This window comes from Nomascus leucogenys, chromosome 13 (assembly GCF_006542625.1).
Source record: "Nomascus leucogenys isolate Asia chromosome 13, Asia_NLE_v1, whole genome shotgun sequence".
In the NCBI taxonomy this organism is placed as follows: domain Eukaryota; kingdom Metazoa; phylum Chordata; class Mammalia; order Primates; family Hylobatidae; genus Nomascus; species Nomascus leucogenys.
Genome location: NC_044393.1, coordinates 19,816,468 through 19,838,927, shown reverse-complemented (window position 1 = coordinate 19,838,927; position 22,460 = coordinate 19,816,468). Strand labels below are relative to the sequence as shown.

General features: G+C 42.0%; 1 protein-coding gene across 1 annotated transcript; it reads right to left on the bottom strand.

Moving 5' to 3' along the window:
- Positions 1-7,650: 7,650 nt before the first annotated feature.
- Positions 7,651-22,396, bottom strand: OSER1 (oxidative stress responsive serine rich 1). The gene is made up of 4 exons (XM_003253596.4): positions 22,183-22,396; positions 18,352-18,469; positions 14,463-14,576; positions 7,651-8,893 (listed from the first exon to the last, which is right to left on the bottom strand). The coding sequence occupies exons 2-4, from the start codon at positions 18,426-18,428 to the stop codon at positions 8,206-8,208; spliced, it is 879 nt and encodes a 292-aa protein (XP_003253644.1). The 5' UTR covers positions 18,429-18,469; positions 22,183-22,396; the 3' UTR covers positions 7,651-8,205.
- Positions 22,397-22,460: the final 64 nt, after the last annotated feature.

The window sequence follows — 22,460 nt, the reverse complement described above, 5'->3', positions numbered from 1 at the left end:
CCTCCTTTCCTTCCAGCAGGTTACCTGTTCTTAGGACTTGGTTCCATCCTTGGTCACAGCCCCGACCTTAAAGAGCCCCTTCTGTATCTGTGTTTCACCACCAGGTAGAGGCACCCAGCCTCTTGGGCTCACTGTCACTGTCTGTTTGCCAAGCTGATAGGGAGCACGTACTGGATAAAAACTGTGTCCTCTGGGTAGTTAGGTGTGAGCCCTGGCCAGGTTGACTGACAGCCTGCTTGCACGGTTCACTTCTAAGAACACCTCAGGGCTACGCCCAGGGAGTTCTGCTTTCGCCACTTCTCACTGAGGTCTTCGGAGAATCACAAACTTCTTTCTAGCTCTGCTGTCAAGGGAAGAGCATCTCAAACTGGAAGCTAGGGGAGTTTGAGCTGCGGATTCAATACTGTAATCATATGCTTAGGCCAGGCAGCCATTGCTACATCTTAGGAGGGTGTTCCACCTATGTGAATTTAACCACTGTTCATAGCAGCTCCCTAGGGTAGCTCTCTACCCAGGGTTACTACACATAAGAATCACCTATAGAACTTAAAAACATAAAGAGATCTGAGAACCCCACCCGAGACCTACAGAATTAGATTGTCCTGGGAGAAGACTTGGGCAGTCGAATTCTTTTAAAAGCTCCTCAGATGAATCTGATTTTCATTTCTGGTTAAAAACACTGTAAGTGCCTGGTATAGTGGCTCACACCTGTAATCCCAGCACTTTGGGAGGCCAAGGCTGGGAGATTGCTTGAGCCCAGGGGTTTGAGACCAGCCTGGACAACAAAGTGAGACCCCGCCTCTACAATTAAAAAAATTTTTTTAAAAAATTAGCCAGGTGTGGTGATACACACCTGCGGTCCCAGCTACATGGGAAGCTGAGGCAGGAGGATCGCTGAGTCAAGGAGTTGGAGGCTGCAATGAGCCACATTTGTGCCACTGCACTCCAGCCTGGCAACCCTGTTTCAAAAAATCAATAAATAGATAGAAAACAACAACAACAACAAAACCATGGTAAAATTTCAAATTAAGAAACTGTTTAATAACATAAAAATTCATGAATCCATTCGCCGCAGGATGAGTAGTTTTGGAGTTAGATACGTCTTCAAATCCCAGTCCTGCCCCTCACAAGCTGTGTGACCTTGGACCAATTGTTAATTTCCCTAAACTGCAAATTCTTCATCTGTAAAAGTCCCTGCCTCAGAGGATTATTGGTATCAAGAATAACAGTATCTACCTTATATGACTGGGTGAGGATTACAGAGTTAATACTGTAAAAAGGCTTAGAACACATTACACATATAATCAGTGTTAGCTCTTATGAGTATTACTCTTACATACTAAATTACTTTTCAGGCTTAATAAAATATTCATCAAAGAGGGAAGAGAGAACCCCTCCTAAATACTAAATATCTTGACATCGAAGCACTCCTTATTCTCATGTTTTAAACTGCAAAACGAAGTTACTGGTAAAGGGATACTTTGACTTTGTAAAAGTTTAAGTAAGATTCTTTGCCAAATTTGGTACTGGCCTTACCTGCCCAGAGCTTTCTGATAAGCTACCATTTGTCCCGTCTTTTAAACCAGTGCATTTCAGGGAAAGGGAGACCTCTTGTGGCGTTATGTGCATTACAACGGACTTTCCTCAGAAAAACCAAGTTCTTCAAATCCAACGGAATTTACTAAACTTGAAATATTAGCTGGGCATGGTGGTGCATGCCTGTGGTCCCAGCTACTCAGAAGGCTGAGGCAGGAGGATCGCTTGAGCCTGGGAGGTCGAGGCTGCAGGGAGCCATGATCGCACCACTGCACTCCAGCCTGAGTGATGGAGCAAGATCCTCTCTCAAAAAAAAACAAATAAATAATAATTTAAAAATAAATAGGCCTGGCGCGGTGGCTCACACCTGTAATCCTAGCACTTCGAGAGGCCAAGGTAGGCGGATTATCTGAGGTCAGGGGTTTGAGACCAGCCTGGCCAACATGGCAAAACCCCGTCTCTACTAAAAATAGAAAAATTAGACGGGCGTGGTGGCACCTGCCTGTAATCCCAGCTACTGGGGCGCTGAGGCAGGAGAATCACTTGAACCCAGGAGGCAGAGGTTGCAGCGAGCCGAGATTGTGCCACTGCACTCCAACCTAGGCGACAGAGTGAGACTCCATCTCAAAAATAAATAAATAAAAATAAAAAATAAAATAAACTTGAAATAATTATAAACTGGTTTTAAAGGTAGCTAGCCTATTCCCTCTCTTCATCCCAGATCTCTTCCCACTCCCTAGTTCTGTTCCCTGGTCACTTTCTCCCTCTATTTCCTGCTCAACTTCTCAAGCTTGACTGCTTCTCTGGGAGCCTCAAAGGGAGAGAACTGGAAATCCAGAACAAGGAGAAGGACTGCACCCAGAAATCCACTGGAGTTCTTCTCAGCCATGGAAGGCTCAGCAGAGCGAGCCTCACTGCCCAGGAAGCCTTTCCAGGCAGGTTTCCCAACTGGGCTAGTGCTCTTCCCACATGCTGGCTCCTCCCCCAGACTATGAGTTGTTTAAAGCAAGGATTTTCTTCTTTCCAAAAAAGAGTGAATAGTGCTGCAGTGAACATAGGTGTGCATGTATCTTTATAATAGAATGATTTATATTCCCAAAGGAATATAAATATATATTCCTTGGGCACTGCCAAGTGCCCAAGCCACCAAACCCATTCCCAAAGGAATATAAATCAGTAATGAGACTGCTGGGTCAAATGGTATTTCTGGTTCTAGGTCTTTGAGGAATCACCATAATGTCTGCCACAAGGGTTGAACTAACTTATATTCCCACCAAAAGTATAAGAGCATCCCTATTTCTCCACAGCCTTACCAGCATCTTTTGTTTCTTGACTTTTTAATAATTGCCATTCTGACTGGTATGAGGTGGTTTCTCATTCTGGTTTTGATTTGCATTTCTCTAATGATCAGTGAATCAACCCAAATGTCCATCAATGATAGACTGAGTAAAGAAAATGTGGTACATATACACCATGGAATACTATGCAGCCATAAAAAGGAATGAGATCACGTCCTTTGCAGGGACACGGATGAAGCTGGAAGCCATTATTCTCAGCAAACTAACACAGGAACAGAAAACCGAACACGTTCTCACTTATAAGTGGGAGCTGAACAATGGAAACACATGGACACAGACAGGGGAACAATGGGGCCTGTGGGTAGGGTGGGGGAGCAGGAAGAGAGAGAGCACCAGAATAAATCGCTAATGCATACGGGGCTTAATAGGCTTAATACCTAGGTGATGGGTTGATAGGTGCAGCAAACCACCACGGCACATGCTTACCTATGTAACAAACCTGCATGCCCTGAACATGTACCTCAGAACTTAAATTATTAAAAAACCCGAGCACCTGCTGTACAGTAGATATTGCAGCTCATCTGTGTCTACCCAGTGCCTGCACATAGTGGGTGCTCCTGGTCTTCCCAGCATCTAGCAGCTGATGACCCCCTTCTGAAATCCTTTTTCAATTGACTTCTAGAATCTCTCTCGGTTCTGCCCCTGCCTTACTGGTTCCTCCTCATCCCCCTGAGTTCTGTACCTTGGGAATGTCCCAAACCTTCGTTCTCTGGCTTCTTTATCTACATTCATTTCTGAGGAGGTCTCTAGTCACATGGCTTTGCATAACCTCCCTCTACCGATGACTTCGAAGTCTGCATCCCCAGTCTGCACCACTCTCCTGATCTTCAGTCAGACATCCAGCCACCTACTCAACATTTCTAAATATCTCACGAGCATCTCAGATTTGACAAGAACAAATGAAACTCTCAATTTCCACTTGCAAATGTGTCCCTCCAGCCGACTCCAAACTTATTAAAACCTTTGGAGTCAACCTTAATTCCTCTTTCTCTCACACCTTAAATCCAGTCCATCGGCAAATCCCTGAAGGGATTTGGATTAAAATAATTCCAGAACAGGCTGGGTGCGGTGGCTCACACCTGTAATCCCAGCACTCTGGGAGGCAGAGGCAGGTAGATCATGAGGTCGGGAGTTCAAGACCGGCCTGGCCAATATGGTGAAACCCCATCTCTACTAAATATACAAAAATTAGCCGGGTGTGGTGGCATGCACCTGTAGTCCCAGTTACTCGAGAGGCTGAGGCAGGAGAATTGCTTGAACTGGGAGGCGGAGATTGCAGTGAGCTGAGATCACAACACTGCACTCTAGCCTGAGCAACGGAGTGAGACTCCGTCAAAACAAACAAAAAAAACCTTCCAGAACACATATTATCTCCTGCACTGCCAAGTGCCCAAGCCACCAAACCCATTGCCTGACACTGCAGTAGCTTCCTAACTGTCCTCCTTGCCTTCCCTTAGTCTGCACATAGTAGCCAGTGCTCTTTCAAAAGGTTAAGTCTCAGCTGGGCATGGTGGCTCATGCCTGTAATCCCAGCACTTTTGGAAGGCAAGGTGGGCAGATTGCCTGAAGTCAGGAGTTCGAGACCAGACTGGCAAAACGGCAAAACCCCATCTCTACTAAACATACAAAAAAATTAGCCAGACATGGTGGCACATACCTGTGATCCCAGCTACCTGGGAGGCTGAGACAGAAGAATTGCTTGAACCTGGGAGGTGGAGGTTGCAGTGAGCTGAGATTGTGCCACTGCACTCCAGCCTGGGTGACAGAGCAAGACTCTGTCTCAAAAAAAAAAAAAAAAAGTTAAGACGTTAAGTCTGGTCATGTCTCTCTTCTCTGCTCCCCCAAATGGCTCCCTATCTCACTCACAGTAAGAGCCAACACCTCTAAAATGGCCTACCAGGCCCTCCATGATCTGGCCCTATCCATCTCTCTCTGACCCCACCTGCTCAAGCTGCATTGGCATCCTTGTGGTTCCTTCTGCCAAGAATGCTCCCTCCCTCAGATGCCCCCATGGCTCACTCTCTTACTTCCTTCAGGTCTCTGCTCAAATGTCACCTTATCACAGCATCTTCTCTGCCCACGCCAAATAGCAGCCCTATCCCTAGCCCACCCCTTTCTATCTCCTAATTCTTCTTATCTCCATACAACGTATATGTTCATCACCTTTCTCTACTGAGGACAAGGGTATTGTTCTGCTTACTGTTTGATTCCCAGAATCTAGTACAGTGTCCCTGGTGTGTTGTAAGCACTTGATACTTATTGAATGAATGTTCAATGAAAACTTGTTAAATAAAGGCATGTGGAAATCAGGATATTACTTTTTTTGAACATCAGAGTGAGACTTAATCCCTCAATCCACAAACCAAATCCATTTTCCTAGATGTATCAAAGAAAGGAAATTAGTTTGGTACGTCACATTCACAAAAGAAAGTCAAATGTCCCAATGAGGGACCCTAAAGTTAAAGTTGGCCCAATTAGGTCTGAGCAGAGTAATTTTTAACTTCAAGATTCATGTTTTGAGGAAGATTTTGCTGAGATGTAGATAACCTACAACTTATTCCCACAAATCTGGAATGCCTAAACTTTCATGCAAGTTGGATTTTGAGTTACTGGGTCATTGGAACTTTGCTCTTTTCAATCCATACACCCTCCTAACACCTTCGTATGAAAAGAATACGTATCATCATTCTCTGGTGACTGCTGCACTAATATACAGCACTAAGTAAATAACCAGACCGCTGGCTTGAAAAACAAACTAAAAGGGATTTAAAGGCTTAAGAACTTGTCTTAATTCAAAGAACATGTTAAGCCCATGTTAAGCCCATTTAACATGAACTTGAATAGCTCACTACTTAATTACAATAGCTCCACTCCTCTACAGTTATTTTATTTTTGAGACGGAGTCTTGCTCTGTCGCCCAGGCTGGAGTGCAGTGGCGCGATCTCGGCTCACTGCAAGCTGCACCTCCCAGGTTCACGCCATTCTCCTGCCTCAGCCTCTGAGCAGCTGGGACTACAGGCGCCGGCCACGCCCGGCTAATTTTTTGTATTTTTAGTAGAGACGGGGTTTCACCGTGTTAGCCAGGACGGTCTCGATCTCCTGACCTTGTGATCTGCCAGCCTCCGCCTCCCAAAGTGGTGGGATTACAGGCATGAGCCACCGTTCCCAGCCCCGTTTTTATTTTTTTAAAGGTGAGCCAAAACATTACTTGTGGAGGTGAAAGTGGGGTGGTACCTTTACAACCAGAGCTTAAATTTTGGTCTGGGAATCCCTGGGAGTCCCTGAGGCCCTTTTAGGAAATCTAAGGTCAAAATTATTTTCATGGTACTAAAACATTACAGGTTGAGGATCCCTAATCTGAAATGCTTCAAAATCTAGAACTTTTTGAGCACTGACATGAGGATCAAAGGACATGCTCATTGGAGCAGTTTGGCTTTTAGGATTACGGAAGCTGAACTGATAAGCACGTAATGCAAATCTTTCAAAATCTAAAAAAAATCTGAGACCTGAAACACTTCTGGTCCCAAGCATTTCATATAAGGAATATTCAACCTGTAGTTGCCTTTTTCACATTCATTCTCCCAAGTGTACAAAAGTTTGCCAGAGACCACACAATACACGATATCCTAGAGACTGAATGCAGAAACATATGAGAATCTGTCTTCTAATTAAGCCAAACATTAAAAAAGATTTGCAAAAAGGTAGAATGCCACTCTTCTACTATTTTTTGTTTTGGAAAAGCTATTTTTCATTCAAAAATTTTGTTAGCTTGTAATGAGTTTTTAAATAAATATTTTAAAAATATCTTAGTTTTAATTTCTAATATGGTAAATATCTATATCCTTTTGGAGATTATAACAAAACCTTTTGGGTCCTGAATTTGTCAGTGTAAAGGAAGTGCTTACAAAAAGTTTGACAATTTCTGCCTTAGATATACTAAATAGTGCACCTTCTGTCACCATTATTAGGAAATATCTGTCACAGCTTCTAGAGCTGTGATAAGGTATTTTGCTCCCTTGCTTTAACTACAGCCTTCAGATATCACTAAATCCACACCAAACCAATGACCAGCAGAGGACTCCCACTACTTAAGCTTAGGGTTTTTCTAGTAAACACCCTTCCCCTCTCCCCCAAGTACAAATCACTTATTTGTTGAAGCCCACATCCCATTATCATGAATCAACCACAGCCAGTGCGATATTTTAGTAAATAGTACAAATGTATTTTGTAATTTAAACAAAAGCATCTGTTAACATTATTGCTAACATGGCTAGACACTGTCACTAAATTTGGTGGCTCTGCTTAGGATGGTCTGAACACATCCAACATTCTTTTTGGAGCCACCTGAAAAACAAGGATTCATCATCCAGCTGAAACCGAAGACAGATTTTTTTTTTTACCAAACTGGAGGGAATTTTGAAATGGTTGACCAAATCTGTGGGATACAGAATGTACAAAATTCTCTTTTGGGGTTGCTGGGGTGACAGGGCAGCTCAAAGAGGTAACCATCTGTAACATCTGAAACTGAGGTATGAGACCAGTATTACAACTGATAACAAAAAAAAAAACAAAAAACGCCATACATTTAAAATGCTGGAGATGGTGAAGACACACTCGTTTCAAATATTACACCCCCATCCCTCCAAGTGAGGCAGCCCATTCCAAGCTGCTAACTTGAAACTGCATGTAACATGTCTCAGGATGAATGGCACCAGCAGGGGCTTATTTAGTGATGGTTAATAACTCTCTCAAACAATAGAGGGCAGGCCAGCTAGTTTATTCAAATTGAATCTAAACCTTAGATCTCTGGCTTAACAATAACAAGAGAAACCTTTATAGACACAATAAATCTTGCATTAAATCAGAGATGGTTTAAATCAGTCTTGTAACTTCTAATATTCTGGGCTGGCAACTACAGCATGACAAATGTTCAGTGCAGTTACAAAATCACATTTTACTTTCCTTGGCTACCAAACCTTAAACAAATCTGAAAAATGCACTGTTTTACAAAGGCTTTTACCATATACCCACTGCTGCCAGTCACAAGTAATTATGGTTTCTTCATCCCCCAGGAACATTTCTAAATAAGGGGGATTTTTCTTTGATCTGCTCACCTTGAAGTGTATGTAAGAACTCAGAGAGTAAGTTTAAAGAATGAAGATTAACTGAGATGCCAAGAAAAGTTTTTATTGCAAGCACAGTGAGCAGAAAGAGATGTCTTCTCACACAAAGTGGCCGCAAGGTCTGCCATTAACTAAATCTCTTTGACAAGCCTTCATTGGTTTAAAGCATATGAATTAGCTTCTTGCTATCAGGTGTACATCATTTCTGCCATGTGGGACATTTTCTTGGGAATATACAAGTAATACTCCATGTAGCCTGATAGGTCCTCAATGGTCACGTCATCCACAAAGACTCGAGCTTGCTCAGAACAGGATCGGGGAGAGCCAGACAGAGTTCTGGCGTGCAGCGACTGAGAGTAGTCCTCAAGTGTGGATCTTCGTTCTGGAGCCAAGGGAGGGACACTCTGCAGGCCTGAAAAGGAATACACTTCCATATCGTGCCATCTCTTACACTGGCATTCCTTGCCTATGCATGTGCATGGCTTGCCCTGGTTTAGCTTGGAAACTGATTGAAAGTCAGAGAGATCACTAGCTTTGAGACTTGCTTGGGAGACTTGGGTAGCATGAGAGGAGTCTTCCTTCTTACTCTCTGATGGGAGCCTTGGAACAGAAGTTCTCAAAGGCTCAACGACTGCCCCTGTGTGATTAGCATCGAGAGAAGTAGAGCTTTCTCCTGCACTGAACTCTTTAGGGGATGAAATTCCCAGCCCACTGCTGCCATCAGGTGAGTCAGTCTGGCTTTTGTGCTTGAGTTGACTGCTGGAAGAAGACGCTATTGTACTGCAATGTATAAACTTTGGAGGGTGAAGGACAGGAGACTTAGAACGTCGACGACGCTGAGTTCTCACCGCTCCTCGTGAAGACTTCCTTGTAGACCTAAAGAGGAAAAAAAAATATACAAGAAGATGTTGGGATACAGAGCTGTCCTAAACAGATTCTTTATGACAGTAGGAAATTTACCTTCCCTCAGATTTATGAGTCTAAGCTCATAAATTTCCTGCAAGAGATGCACCTGCCTCCATTTTCATGCTGCCTAAATCTTTGTGTCCCAAAAACTTCAACACCATCTTATCAGCAAGCTATAGAACCAGGTGAGATAATGGTATTTTTTAACTGAATCACTTGGGCCAAACATTTGGGACAGAACACCTGCCCTGTTCCAACTCTAAGCTTGGGAGCCTTTGACTAGTGGGTCTGAGGGAAGCACCTCAAACAGACAACTGAAACCGATCCTGTAAAGCTTAAATATGGTGCCCTAAACCTGAATATAGCAGCTTCAGAACCACTGTGAGGCTAACATTACAAATGACCATTATGCCATTACTATTAAACAGATTTCTGATTCATTTCTATCATTGGTAACAGCCAATCAATCAAAACCAAAAAACTAACAATATTTACAACCCCTGAGGTTTTCAGATACTGGGAATTACTGGACACACTATGTAAGATAACTATTTATAAAGTATTTAAATAGCCAGGCGCAGTGGCTCACGCCTGTAATCCCAGCACTTTGGGAGGCCAAGGCAGGCAGATCACGAGGTCAGGAGATTGAGACCATCCTGGCTAACATGGTGAAACCCCGTCTCTACTAAAATACAAAAAATTAGCCGGGCGTGGTGGTGGGCGCCTGTAGTCCCAGCTACTCGGGAGGCTGAGGAAGGAGAATGGCGTGAACCCGGGAGGCGGAGCTTGCAGTGAGCCAAGATCACGCCACTGCACTCCAGCCTGGGCAACAGAGCGAGACTCCGTCTCAAAAAAAAAAAAAAAAAAAAATTTAAATAACTGAATGAAAAGAAAAGATACTCAAAAATGCTAAGTGAATTAGAGACAAGAACCAAACAGGACACTAAAAAACAAAAAATGTTTTATTTGAAATTAAACAAAATGAATGAGCTAAACAGAACACAGTAGTCCCATCTTATCCATGGTTTCGCTTTCTACAGTTTCAGTTACCTGCAGTCAACCATGGTCTGAAAATATTAAATAAAAAATTCCAGAAATAAACAATTCATTAAGTTTTACATTGCGCCCCACTGTGAGTGGCATGACGAAATCTTGCACCATCCTGCTCTGCCCCATCTGGGATGTGAATCATCCCTTCGTCCAGGGTATCCACACCATATATGCTACCTAACCATTAGTCATTTAGTAGCCATCTTGGTTATTAGATCAACTATCATGGTACTGCAGTGCTTGTGTTCAAGTAACTCTTATTTTACTTAACAATGGCCCCAAAGTACAAGAGTAGTGATGCTAGCAGTTTGGGTATACCAAGAAAAGCCACGAAGTGCTTCTGCTGTGGTTAGAATGTGTCACCCAAAAGTTCATGCGTTGTAAACTTGGTCCCAAATGCATCAGTGCTGAGACCTTTGGGGGTGATTGGGTCACAAACACTCCACCTTCAAGAATGGATTAATCCATCCACAGATTAATGAATTAAAAGGTTATTGAGGGAGAGGGATAGTTATCACAAGAATGGCTCTGTTATAAAAGCCTGTTTGGCTACTTCTCACGAGCCCCCTTGCCACGTGATATCCTTCCCCATGTTATGATGCAGCAATGATACACTCACTAGATGCTGGTGCCATGCTCTTACACTTCCCAGCCTCCAGAAATGTAAGAAATAAGTCTCTTTAAAAATTACCCAGTCTCAGGCATTCAGTTACAGCAACAGAAAATGCACTAAGACAGCTTTCTTTAAGTGAAAAGGTGAAAGTTCTTGACTTAATAAGGAAAGGAAAAAAATAAATCATATACTGAGGTTGCTAAGATCTACGTTAAGAACGAATCTTCCATCTGAAAAATTGTGAAGAAGGAAAAACAAATTTGTTATAGACTTGCTGTTGCACTTCAAATGTGAAAGTTACAGCCACAGTGCATGTAAGCCCTTAGTTAAGATGGAAAGGCATTAAATGTGTGGGTGGAAGACATGAACAAAAACGTGTTCTGACTGATGGCAAATGGGTTTGATATTGTCTGCAGTTTCAGGCGTCCACTGGGGTTCCTGGAACATACCCCCTATGGATAGATAAGGGGGGACTTGTACACACAGCTAAAGAATGACTGACTGGAAAATAAATCTGAATTATTTGTAACAGGGGCCAGCAAATTACAGCCTGTGGGTCAAATCTGGCTCCCTGCCTGTTTTTGTACAGCTTGTGGACACTGCTCCAGTGGGCTAGCACTGTGAGCCACAGACCAGGCTAGGGGATCCTCCCCTGTCCCCATTCTCCCTGCCCGCCTTCCTGGCCAGTAGACACGCTGCACCACTGTCCAGCGCCCACACTGGCTAACATCTACATGTTGGGTCTCTACTGTTGGCAACTGCTGATCATTAAGAGGCAGAATCTCAGTTCAAGACTCCAACCAATGCTGGGATCTCTGCAGGAGAAAAGAGCATGCTGGGATCTGAGCCTCACTGGGACAGAGAGTAGAATTGGCACTACCTACTACCCACCCATTCCACAAGGTCCTCCTTTCAGGCTAGTCATTCTATCCTGCGACTGTCTCAGCAACTGAAGACAAAATGTGTCCACCAGCCAGGACGGCCAACCCCAGGCAAACAGGGTAGAGTAGGAGTTTTCTCTCTTATTTAAGCACTTATTAATATCCTTGGATTTTTCCTTCTTGGCCTCCAACGGCTAAAAAATTTACCATACGGTGCTTTACAAAAAAAGTTTTCCAACCCCTGACCTAAAAGGCAGTACAGAGACAAGGATTTGGAAAAAATGTAAAAGTTAAGAGAGATGACAGAATAAGTCTGGAATTTCTGAAGAAACAAATACAGAGAACACAGGACAAGTGATTTTTTTATAGACATAATGATAGAAATTTTCTGAATTGGTAAGAGAATCTATGAACACAGGAAATACACTGGAGCAGGATAAAAAGAAATCCACATAGAGACACTCTGTAGCAAAACTATAGAATAGCAAAGACAGCAGGAAGATCTTTTTTTTTTTTTTTTTTTGAGACGGAGTCTCGCTCTGTCGCCCAGGCTGGAGTGCAGTGGCGCGATCTTGGCTCACTGCAAGCTCCGCCTCCCGGGTTCACGCCATTCTCCTGCCTCAGCCTCCCGAGTAGCTGGGACTACAGGCGCCTGCCACTACGCCCGGCTAATTTTTTGTATTTTTAGTAGAGACGGGGTTTCACCGTGTTAGCCAAGATGGTCTCGATCTCCTGACCTCGTGATCCGCCCGCCTCGGCCTCCCAAAGTGCTGGGATTACAGGCTTGAGCCACCGCGCCCGGCCCAGCAGGAAGATCTTAAAAGCAGCCAGAGACTAGAAAGATTATTTCCAAATTAATAACAATTGGATTGAAGGTATGCTTTTCAGTATCAATGTAATGAAACCAGAAGACAACGAACTGTATCTAATTTAAGTGCTAAGAGAAAATAACTGTCAATCTAGAAATATAATGTTGAGTATATCAACTCTATCTTTCAAAAACAAGGACGAAATAAAGACATTTTCAGATAAATGAAAGCAAAGTACAGTTGGTCTTCTGTATCCATGGATTCTACACCTGTGGATTCAACCAGCAGCAGACTGAAAATGTCGCTTCCACCAAGTTCCAAAAAGCAAACCCTGAATTTGCTGTGCTCTAAGCACTATGCTGAGTCTGTGTGAGTGAAGTGCTGTGTAAGCACTGTGGTAGGTATTATAAGTACTCTAGAGGTGGTTTAAAGTATACAGGAGAATGAGCATAGGTTGTATGCAAATACTATACCATTCTGTCTAACAGACATAAGCATCCTCAGATTTTGGTATTGAGAGGGGCGTGTGAGTGGGGAGGACCTGGAATTGATCCCCCATGGATACAGATGATTGTTATTTACCAATAGGACATGATGTTATTTAACATCAGGGGCCCTTTCAAATGTATTTATATGGAGTTATACAATGCAGAGGTCCTATTTACTAATAATAAACCTTCAGTAAAGAAACTACTTTAGGAAAAAAGTAAGTGATTGTATATGGGAGGTCTGAGGTGAAAGCCTGGTGAGGAAAGAAGTTATAAACAAGTAGAAAAATCTAAATAAACACTGTCTGCTTAAATAATAATAATAAAACCTAGTTTGTGAGATTAAGTAACACAGCTAAAATACTGGGCAACTATATCATGGAAGTCAGGAGACCAGAAGAAAGGGGTTCTAAGGAGAAGGGCTAAAATACCATTAATTTTTGTCTTTGTTAAAAGCACGCATGGTAAAATCCAGGCTAACAACTACTGAAAGACTAGAAACAAAGTGTGCCATTTCCAAACCACTAGAGGAAAAGAACAAACAAAATCCTTGCAAACAATTGTGTTTAAACAATTGGAAAGTAAAGGAGGAGAGGTAAGGTGGGAAAAAAAATAGAAAAAAGCAGGACAAATAAAGTAAAATGACAGAATCACTTCTGAAGATATCAATAATCAAATAATGTAAATGCACTAAACTCAGCAGTTAAAAAAAACTGATCACATTGAATAAAACAGAAAAAAATAAAACCTAGTCATATGCTATTTATATGAAACACAGCTAAAATACAAGAACACAGAACGCTTGAAAGAATAGTAGGCTGGGTGTGGTGGCTCACGCCTGTAATCCTAGCACTTTGGGAGGCTGAGGTGGGCGGATCACCTGAGGTCAGGGGTTTGAGACCAGCCTGGCCAACATGATGAAATTCTGTCTCTACTAAAAATACAAAAATTACCCGGGCTTTGTGGCAGGCACCTGTGTAACCCTAGGTACCTGGGAGGCCAAGGCAGAAGAATTGCTTAAACCGGGGAGGCGGAGGGTGCAGTGAGCTGAGATTGTGACACTGCACTCCAGTCTGTGGGACAGAGCAAGAACAAGACTCCATCTTAAAAAAAAAAAAAAAAAAAAAAAGAATAGAAAAAGTCACACAAGCAAAACACTAACTAGAAGAAAACTTTAAGACAAAAGCCACTATGAGGGATTAAGAATGTCACTACATAATAAAAGTTTCAATTCACCAGGAGGAAAACATTCTAAACCTATGCTATATAAATCCAACAAAATAACCTCAAGATACATAAAGCAAAAACATAGAATTTAAAGGGAAAATAGACAAATTCACTTCCATGGGGTAGATTTCAACATACATCTCTATTATTTGTAAGTCAAGCTGACCAAATAATTGAAAAAAAGGTTCCAATAACACATTTAAAAGCCTGATTTAATGGATAGAGAACCCAAGAATAATTAGAGAAGTCCCAATCTTCTCAAATAGACATAGAATATTTGTAAAAATTGACTATGGACCAGGCCAAAAAAAAGTCTCAGCAAATTCAGCAAAAGAAGGAATAGGTCCTTATCTAATCATTGGGTCTTAGGTTCTACATCATAACCTAACTCTTTTCTGGACACTCAGAAAGGAAAATCCAATAATATTTTGTAATATTGGAATAAAAATCATTTCAATAAGAAGCTCTTACCCGTGCCAACTGTCTTTAGATGCACATGTGGTTTTAGGTTTGGTATCATCTGTTGCTGTTCTGACTGGTGCTCTGACACCTGTGCCTTCTCCAACAGACAGAGATGCTATGGACCTGAAGACAAGAACAAAGTTTACGGCTACAAAAAACTGTAAAATGAGGAGAACATATTGTTCTCACTAACTCAAATACAACTTTTATCAATACATTTTTTTTTCTAGTTTGGGTTTCTCAAAAGTTGCTCAGCTTTTAATGTAAATTTTCCTTCAAAACCAAATCTAGAGGATCCCTAAAAGCCCATGGCTGCAAAATCATAAGCCAAAGAATGACTGGTAAGTGTACCCCGCAGCAGGATATAAATAGACTTTCAGGCTGTTTCCCTGGGGCAGATCAGGCCTTATGGCCAGAGAATGCTAATGACACTGACCATTTATCTTATGCAGGCAAACCAGAGTCATGGAACTAAGTTTAGAAGCAAAAACTTTAGGAGATTCCATCTAACTTAACACTGAATACATTTTCAAATATTATGCAACTTTTAGAAAAATATTCTAACTTTTGCAACTAATGAACTTGAAATATTACTCAGAGTTAAATCCTTATGGTTTAAAATTATACAGATAATATGGGTTCCCAGTAAAGAATGTGAAAAAATCTAAAAGCAAGAAAAACAGAATCATCCATAACCTCACAACCCAGAGACTACCAACATCGAACATTGGTGGAAATCCTTCCAGACTTTTTCAACACATACACACACACACACACACACACAAACACACACGCACACACCCCTCCTACTATACATGTTATGGTGTTGACAAAAATTCTTTAGAAGGAGACATTAATCTACTAAAATGAAAGGATGTTCAACGAAACATAATTTAAAGTAAAAAGTAACTGGGAATAACCTCAATATCTAATAGAAAAAAATACTGTATTTCTAAATTATGGCATATCTATACAGTAAAATGTTGGGAATTTATTAGAAATTAAGTGTACAAATAACTTTTAATGATATGCGGGAAGGCTTATAAGGAGAAAGCAGCATGGTTAAACACCTATACATATATTATGATCTCAACTATGTAAAATAAGTATAGGCTATCATGAACCAGTGGTCTAGATGTTAACAGTGGTTATGGTAAACTGTGATTTTTACTTCCGTTTTTATCCTGTTTTGTTTTTGTAAATTTTTCCATAATAAGCATGTATTATGTTACAGTCAGATAAATAGGATATTGTTTTGTAATAAATATATAGAGATTTGTCCTAATAAGACAAATACCACTAAGGAATCAAAACCTGTTGAACAGGATCATGCTAAATTCCTGGCAAGGCTTGGTTAGTTTATGAGTCAATCCTCAGATATCCCATTTGTAAACTGGCAACAATATAAAACAACTAGAATGTATGATACACTACTACACAAGTCTTATTCTGCTTAGTCATGCTAATGACTCACCCCTTCTCTTATTTTCTCATTCTCCTTCCCTTCTTATAATTTTACTCAAGGCAGAATATATGCTACAAATATATAATTTTTTTTCATTTCAGTTTTTACTTGAGATACAAGTGGTACATACGTAGGATTACTGGGTACTGTGCCCAGGTAGTGAGCACAGCACCCTACAGGTAGGTTTTCCACCCACATTCCGCTCCTGCCCTCCCCACTCCAGTAGTCAGCACGTGTCTATTGTTCCCATGTCCATGTGTGTTCAATGTTTAGCTCCCACTTCTAAGTGAGAACATCCAGCATTTGGTTTAACAAATATATAATTTTTGACCATATATTTTGAAAAATTTTTAAATAATGTTCCAAGTAATTTTTAGGGATACCAAAATGGCTTAATTTTACTTTTTTTTTTTTCTTTTTTTGAGACAGGGTCTTGCTCTGTTGCGCAGGCTGGAGTGCAGTGACATGATCTCAGCTCACTCCAACGTCCAGCTCCTGGGCTCAAGTGATCCTCCCACCTCAGCCTACAGAGCAGCTGGGACTACAGGCACGCACCACCATGCCTAGCTAATTCTTTGGTTTTTTTGCAGACAGGGTTTCGCCATGTTGCCGAGGCTGGTCTCAAACTCCTGAGCTCAAGCGATGTGCTCACCTCGGCCTCCCAAAGTGCTGGAATTACAGGCGTGAGCCATCATGCCCGGCCTGGCTTTATTTTACATTTCAACTTCTTAAAATATCAGGAAAGAAGTCGGTGTATCAAGAGTTACTTATACAAATTTACACTCTAAGAGATTTCTATGTATGGTTGTGTGTACACATTCCTAGTATTTTCCTGATTTAAAAAAATTATTCCTATATAAGAAATCACAAAGGATACACTGCAGCCACAATCTGGAACTCTCTGCTTCTCTGCTTTGCTTCTGTTTCCCAAGACAATTTATCTAAGTACTGACATGAACTGGCAAGTTGACCATATTAGAAAACCATTAGGAGGACAGATATGTTTTTGAAGTATCATGGAAGCAAATACGAGCACCTATAACATCTACTGTGCAAATCTATCAGCATAAACCTTCTCATTTGATAGGCCAAAAATAGTACTAGCAATAGGCAGGTGGCCGTAACAACAACTAACATCTAGTTTTTACTTTGTGCTAGGTACTGCATGCATTTCTTCATATTGTCTTCAAGGTACCACATAAAGGATGGTTAAGAGCAGAGGTTCTGGGCCGAACGCAGTGGCTCTCGCCTGTATCCCCAGCACTTTGGGAGGCCGAGGCGGGTGGATCATGAGGTCAGGAGATCAAGACCATCCTGACTAACACGGTGAAACCCCATCTCTACTAAAAATACAAAAAATCAGCTAGGCGTGGTCACGGGCGCCTGTAGTCCCAGCTACCTGGGAGGCTGAGGCAGGAGAATGGCATGCACCCGGGAGGCAGAGCTTGCAGTGAGCTTAGATCACGCCACTGCACTCCAGCCTGGGCGACAGGGCCAGACTCCATCTCAAAAAAAAAAAAAAGAGCAGAGGTTCTGGAGATAGGCTGTCTAGGTTCAAATCCTGGCTCTGCAACTTCTTACCAATGTGACTTTTAGCAAGTATTTGTGTGAGTCTCATCTGTAAACTGAAATGACAGTAGTATCCATGTCCTAAGGTGTAGTGAGGATTAAATAATGTGCACAAAATACTTAACCCAGTGTCGAGGGCACGGGAAGTGAATAATAAACTTTAATGATGATGATTATTACTTGTGGGTGTTCTACTCTGAGCTTCCAGTGTTTAGTTTCCATTCATGAAAAGAAATTCTTATATCCATTAAAAATGTTGATTTATTTTGGCCTGGGAGAAAGAATTGGTGTGAGAAGAGTCTTACACAGAACATTATGCAAAGGGTGAAACATTAACATTCAGACAGCAGCTGGCATGCAGGTGCTCTAATTAGTTTGGCCAAAGGGTCCAAGGTTATTGATCTCAGTGACAGAACCCTACTGAATAGAGGTTTCCATAGTGATAGACTGAGCAATCACAGACCATGAAATCTACAATGTCTTCATAGATTTCCATTGAGCCAACCCACTTTTAGTGAAAAATACTGCGATTCCCTTGAGACGTATGATAAAATCCCTGGTGGGACACTGCTTGATAATCTTTGATTAAAAAGAGGTGGGGGGAAGCCCTCCTCAAAGTGAACGAAAACCAAAACACCCAACCTGAGAGGGCAAATGAACTGCTACTTTTCAAATTTAACCAAACGTTTTTTTTTTTTTTTAAACTAAAACAATACTGTGCAGAATCTGGAAGAATGTCACACTATTAGCATTTATATCTTCTTTCAATAATGAGAAATATTAAAAGAGGAAGAAGTTTTTAGAGAAAAGGGACTATTTAAAATGAGTAAATAATTCCAAATAATATATTACATATTTAATTACCCTGATGCATCCACTCTTAATTTCTTGAAAGCAGTCTGTAGACTCTCCTCCTCTCCATCCTTGGCTTCAGATTTCATTGTGCAAGTTTTTACACTACTTATCAATGTTCCTGTTAACACTAAAAAAGAAAATAAAGTGAGCAAAGTAAAAACAGGTGGGATCAAAAGTATACCTGTTACCATTACTGTTAGGAAAAAAAAGCAAATTTTTATTTCAAAAAGGAAGTTTCAGTGTAGATAACTGGAGACTATAGGTTTTATTTCTTAAAGGAAAACAAATGAAATGATACCAAAAATGGATATGTACTATGACAGAATATAAACTGTTCACACACATGATGCCAATATCCTATTACACAATTTTGGAAACTAGATGATCTAAAATCTATGTTTCAGTATACATACTTTTTAACAGGGGAATCTCCCCAGTTGGTTTAGAAACCTATGAACAAAATGACATCAGAAATAAAAGAGAATAGCTCAAATTATAGCACCCTGATTCTTTAAAATGACACTGAGTATTTGTCTGGCCTAACCCTAGTTAAGTATAACTTTCATGACACATGATAGCATTTCTCTAGAGCAATCCTGACCCAGACAGCTATGTTCACAGGAAGGCACATTTTAGAGAACAAGACGTTACCACTGTGAAAGCAGAATTAGAAATGCACTCTACCAGTAAGGTTGATAACTTCTATTTGTGTTTTTCTTCATAGCCTGGAATAGTGTAATTAATTGTTAAACAAGAAAGAAAATAAATGAACTATATACTTGCAAACCCCTAAAAAATCACTGTGCACATGAGTGGAAAAAGAAAAAAAAACAAACTTTTCTTTAGCCTAAAGAAAGACTGAAAAGTAAAGAAAAAAAATAGAAATGACTATTGTGTAGATGCACCACTAAATGATCTCTTAACTAGTTTGATTAACTAAAGTCCTCCATATTTTCCACCTGATTTTTATATTTAAACAGAGAAAAGGAGATGAAGAACCAACCGAGGCAACAAGAAACACAACAGAGAAGTCTGTTAATAAACCCTTGAATCTAGTCTCCAAATTATTTTTTCACTCAGGGTTATTAGTACCAAATTTTGAATAAAAATTAAGCAAACCAGCATCTATGAACATATCAGAGAGAATCAGAAAGAAAGAAAAAAAAGTACCACAAAAAAAAATAGAAATAGAGAATATTTGAAGCAAAAGATTCACTTCACCTCTTTATTTCTAAGCCTTTACCCGCCCCCCCCCGCCACCCGCCCCCACCCCTCTTGGGCATTCTCAGAGGGAGCAGTGCCTCTCCACCGGCCCTTGGGTCCTCTCTGATTCATATCTGCTCGTTTCTCAGGGTGGCTCCGAAGTTATTGTGAGACCTCTAATATTCCAAAGGTCAAGGTGTCATAATGTTTGATATAATGTAACCACTATATTATTGTAGTACCAGCGCAAAATAAAGAGGCAAGGAATCAGGACTTTTCACTTTACTTATTTGCGGAAGTTAAGGTATTTTAGGCAGAGCTCTCTGGGGAACACTGAAAACAGTCTCAAAAGAATTCAGCTACTTAAAAAAAAAAAAAAATTCTGCCAGCCTGCACCTCAACTTCTTAGGACAAAAAAAAATTTAAATACATTCTCCACGTATATTTTGCTGGTTTATTTAAGTACATAAACATGAAGAAACATTATCCACACAATCCCATGCTTCTCTAGTCTCTAATTCTCAATTTAGGGTAGGATCCCTCAAATATACAATCAATTCCTATATACCTGGGGGGAGAGGTGAACAATCACTTATTTCAATATTTTCAAAGCTTCACATCATCTAAAAGAGTACTATTGTAGGTTGTAAACAAATTCTTCCTGCTGGTAGAACTAAATTGAAGTTTGACTTACAGTGTTCCTCAATTACCTTATGATCCGTTAGTCAATGTTCAGCCCTTACCGAGTTCGTAAATCATCTGAGCCAATCTCCCCAACCCGCAGACCCCCCACAAGTCCTCCTTAGCCCTCTCTGGAAATCAGTCAGCATTTACGTACACATCACATTTAAGTATACACTGCTGAACCCTAAAGGCATAAATTCATTTCTTTCACAAATATTTACAGAATTCCTACCACGTGCATGGCACTAGAATGAACGCTAGGGATAGAAGCCTAAACTCCATTTCCGTAAGGACTAGAATCTCATTCCTGCCCTCCAAGAGCTTACCATGTAACATTGTGCTAAGAGGCTCTGAACCTATATATGTAACTTTTAATTATACCATGCTGACTTAATAGCACGGCAGGTGATCATCCTAGATGTTAATACAAACTTTACATTCCTGTTGACACACTAAAAGATCTATCATCTAAAAACCAAAACAGGCCAGAATTAAAATCTGGCTACAGACTAAAACTTCAGGAATGAAGTTCTGTCTAAACGATTTTCAGACATCCAGCATTTTTTTACTACTCACTTTTTTTCTCAGTTATTTTAGCCAAGAGCAAAGATGAGCGTCAGGCATAACCTTAAGAGCTAGAGAAGAGCATGTTTGTAATTATAAAAGGCTCATTATGCTCCTCTGCATCCCCAGATCCCTATTCAAAGAAAGGGCTGTACAACTAACTGTGGACAACAGATGTAATTGACTTGCCCTTCTTCATTAATATTAAATTTGTGGGAGACAGTCTTGGCGTTTTCGCTGCAGTGAACTCGTGAAGCTGAACAATCTCCAAAGAGATGAAACTTTAAAAAGCCTATTCGAAGTTTCTTTAAGTCAAATCACACCGGGCAATTTAACTTTGCCTCGGATTTTCCACAATCTTACAAAAATTATAAAGTTCTTCTAAGTTCCCCATCAAAAGGACAAATTCCTGGTTTTTTCTTTCAACGAAATGGATGCGTTACAATCTTTTTTTACATCTTGCCGTTTTAACCAAGACCTCCTTGAATCGCAAGTCTAGGTCTACATTTCCAGGCCCCTGAGAAGACCTAAGAACGATCAAGAAGGGATGCGCGGGTAAGCGTTGTCATTACAACGTTAAAGATTTCGAAACTCCCAGACCACCAGGAAGCGTAGAGTATGGGGAAGAAAACCATGCCCAGCAACTCGAAGAGGCAAACAAGACCGGGAGGAAACAATCGGCCCCCAGGACAAAAAGCACATTCACACCTCTCCGTGCAACCCACTCATCCCTTTATACTCGTAGTGCTGCAGCCAAAGCACAAAGTTCTTTCTTTTCACCCAGTCTGTGCCTGTCGCGGTTAAACATGAACGGAGGAAAATTCCTAGTCAGAACCCAGAGGGGTAGGACGGGGCTTGGAGTGTGGGGACAACGCCGGGCAGGGAGCTGTCCAGGGGCTCTGCCCGCCCGGGGTCTCCAGCTGGAAAGTTGCGCTCCTCGGGAGATGCCTGGGGTCAGAACGAGAGGCTGGAGTCGGAGCGAGGCACAGGGGATGCGGGAGAAGAAAGGAGTGGGGCCGAAGAGGTAGCCAACGAGAATGGGGCTCCGAGGCGAGAGGGAAAGGACTGGAAGGGGCAAAGAGCGGCCAAGGAGGGCGAAAAGGGGAAGCTGCCGCTGGGCGGGAGACGGCGGAGGAGCGGGACGGGGCGGGGACCGCGGGAGGACGCGAAGGCGGGAAGAGGAGACAGCGCGGAGCTCGGAGCTCCAGCAGGCACAGGCCGCGGCAGATAAGGGAGCACGGAGAGGCCCAGGCCCGGCCCAGGCAGGAGGCGTCGGGAGACGACGCGACCCAAGGCGGGCGGGCCCGGGGAAAACGGCCCGCGGCCAGACCGGCTGTGGAAGCCGAGACGCAGTGCTGCGGCCCCTCCCCGTCACGTCAGAGAACTTACCTCCTCGCAGCTGGGGCGCTCCGGTGATGCTGTGCAGTCAGTTCAGAGCGTCTCTCCCGAATCTCGGCGCCCGACTGACCCGGATCCAAACCAGCCAAGGGGGCGGCCCGCGCCTCGGGAGTCGCATCGCGCCTGCGCACTCCGGCATGCACCCCGCCCCCTACTCATGCTCCTCCCATCCCAGTGACTCGGCAGCGCGGCAGGCGACGACTGCGCAGGCGCAGGGCGGCGGCCGCGCCTCTCGAACGCCCCGCACCCGCCCCCCTCAGAAGCACGTG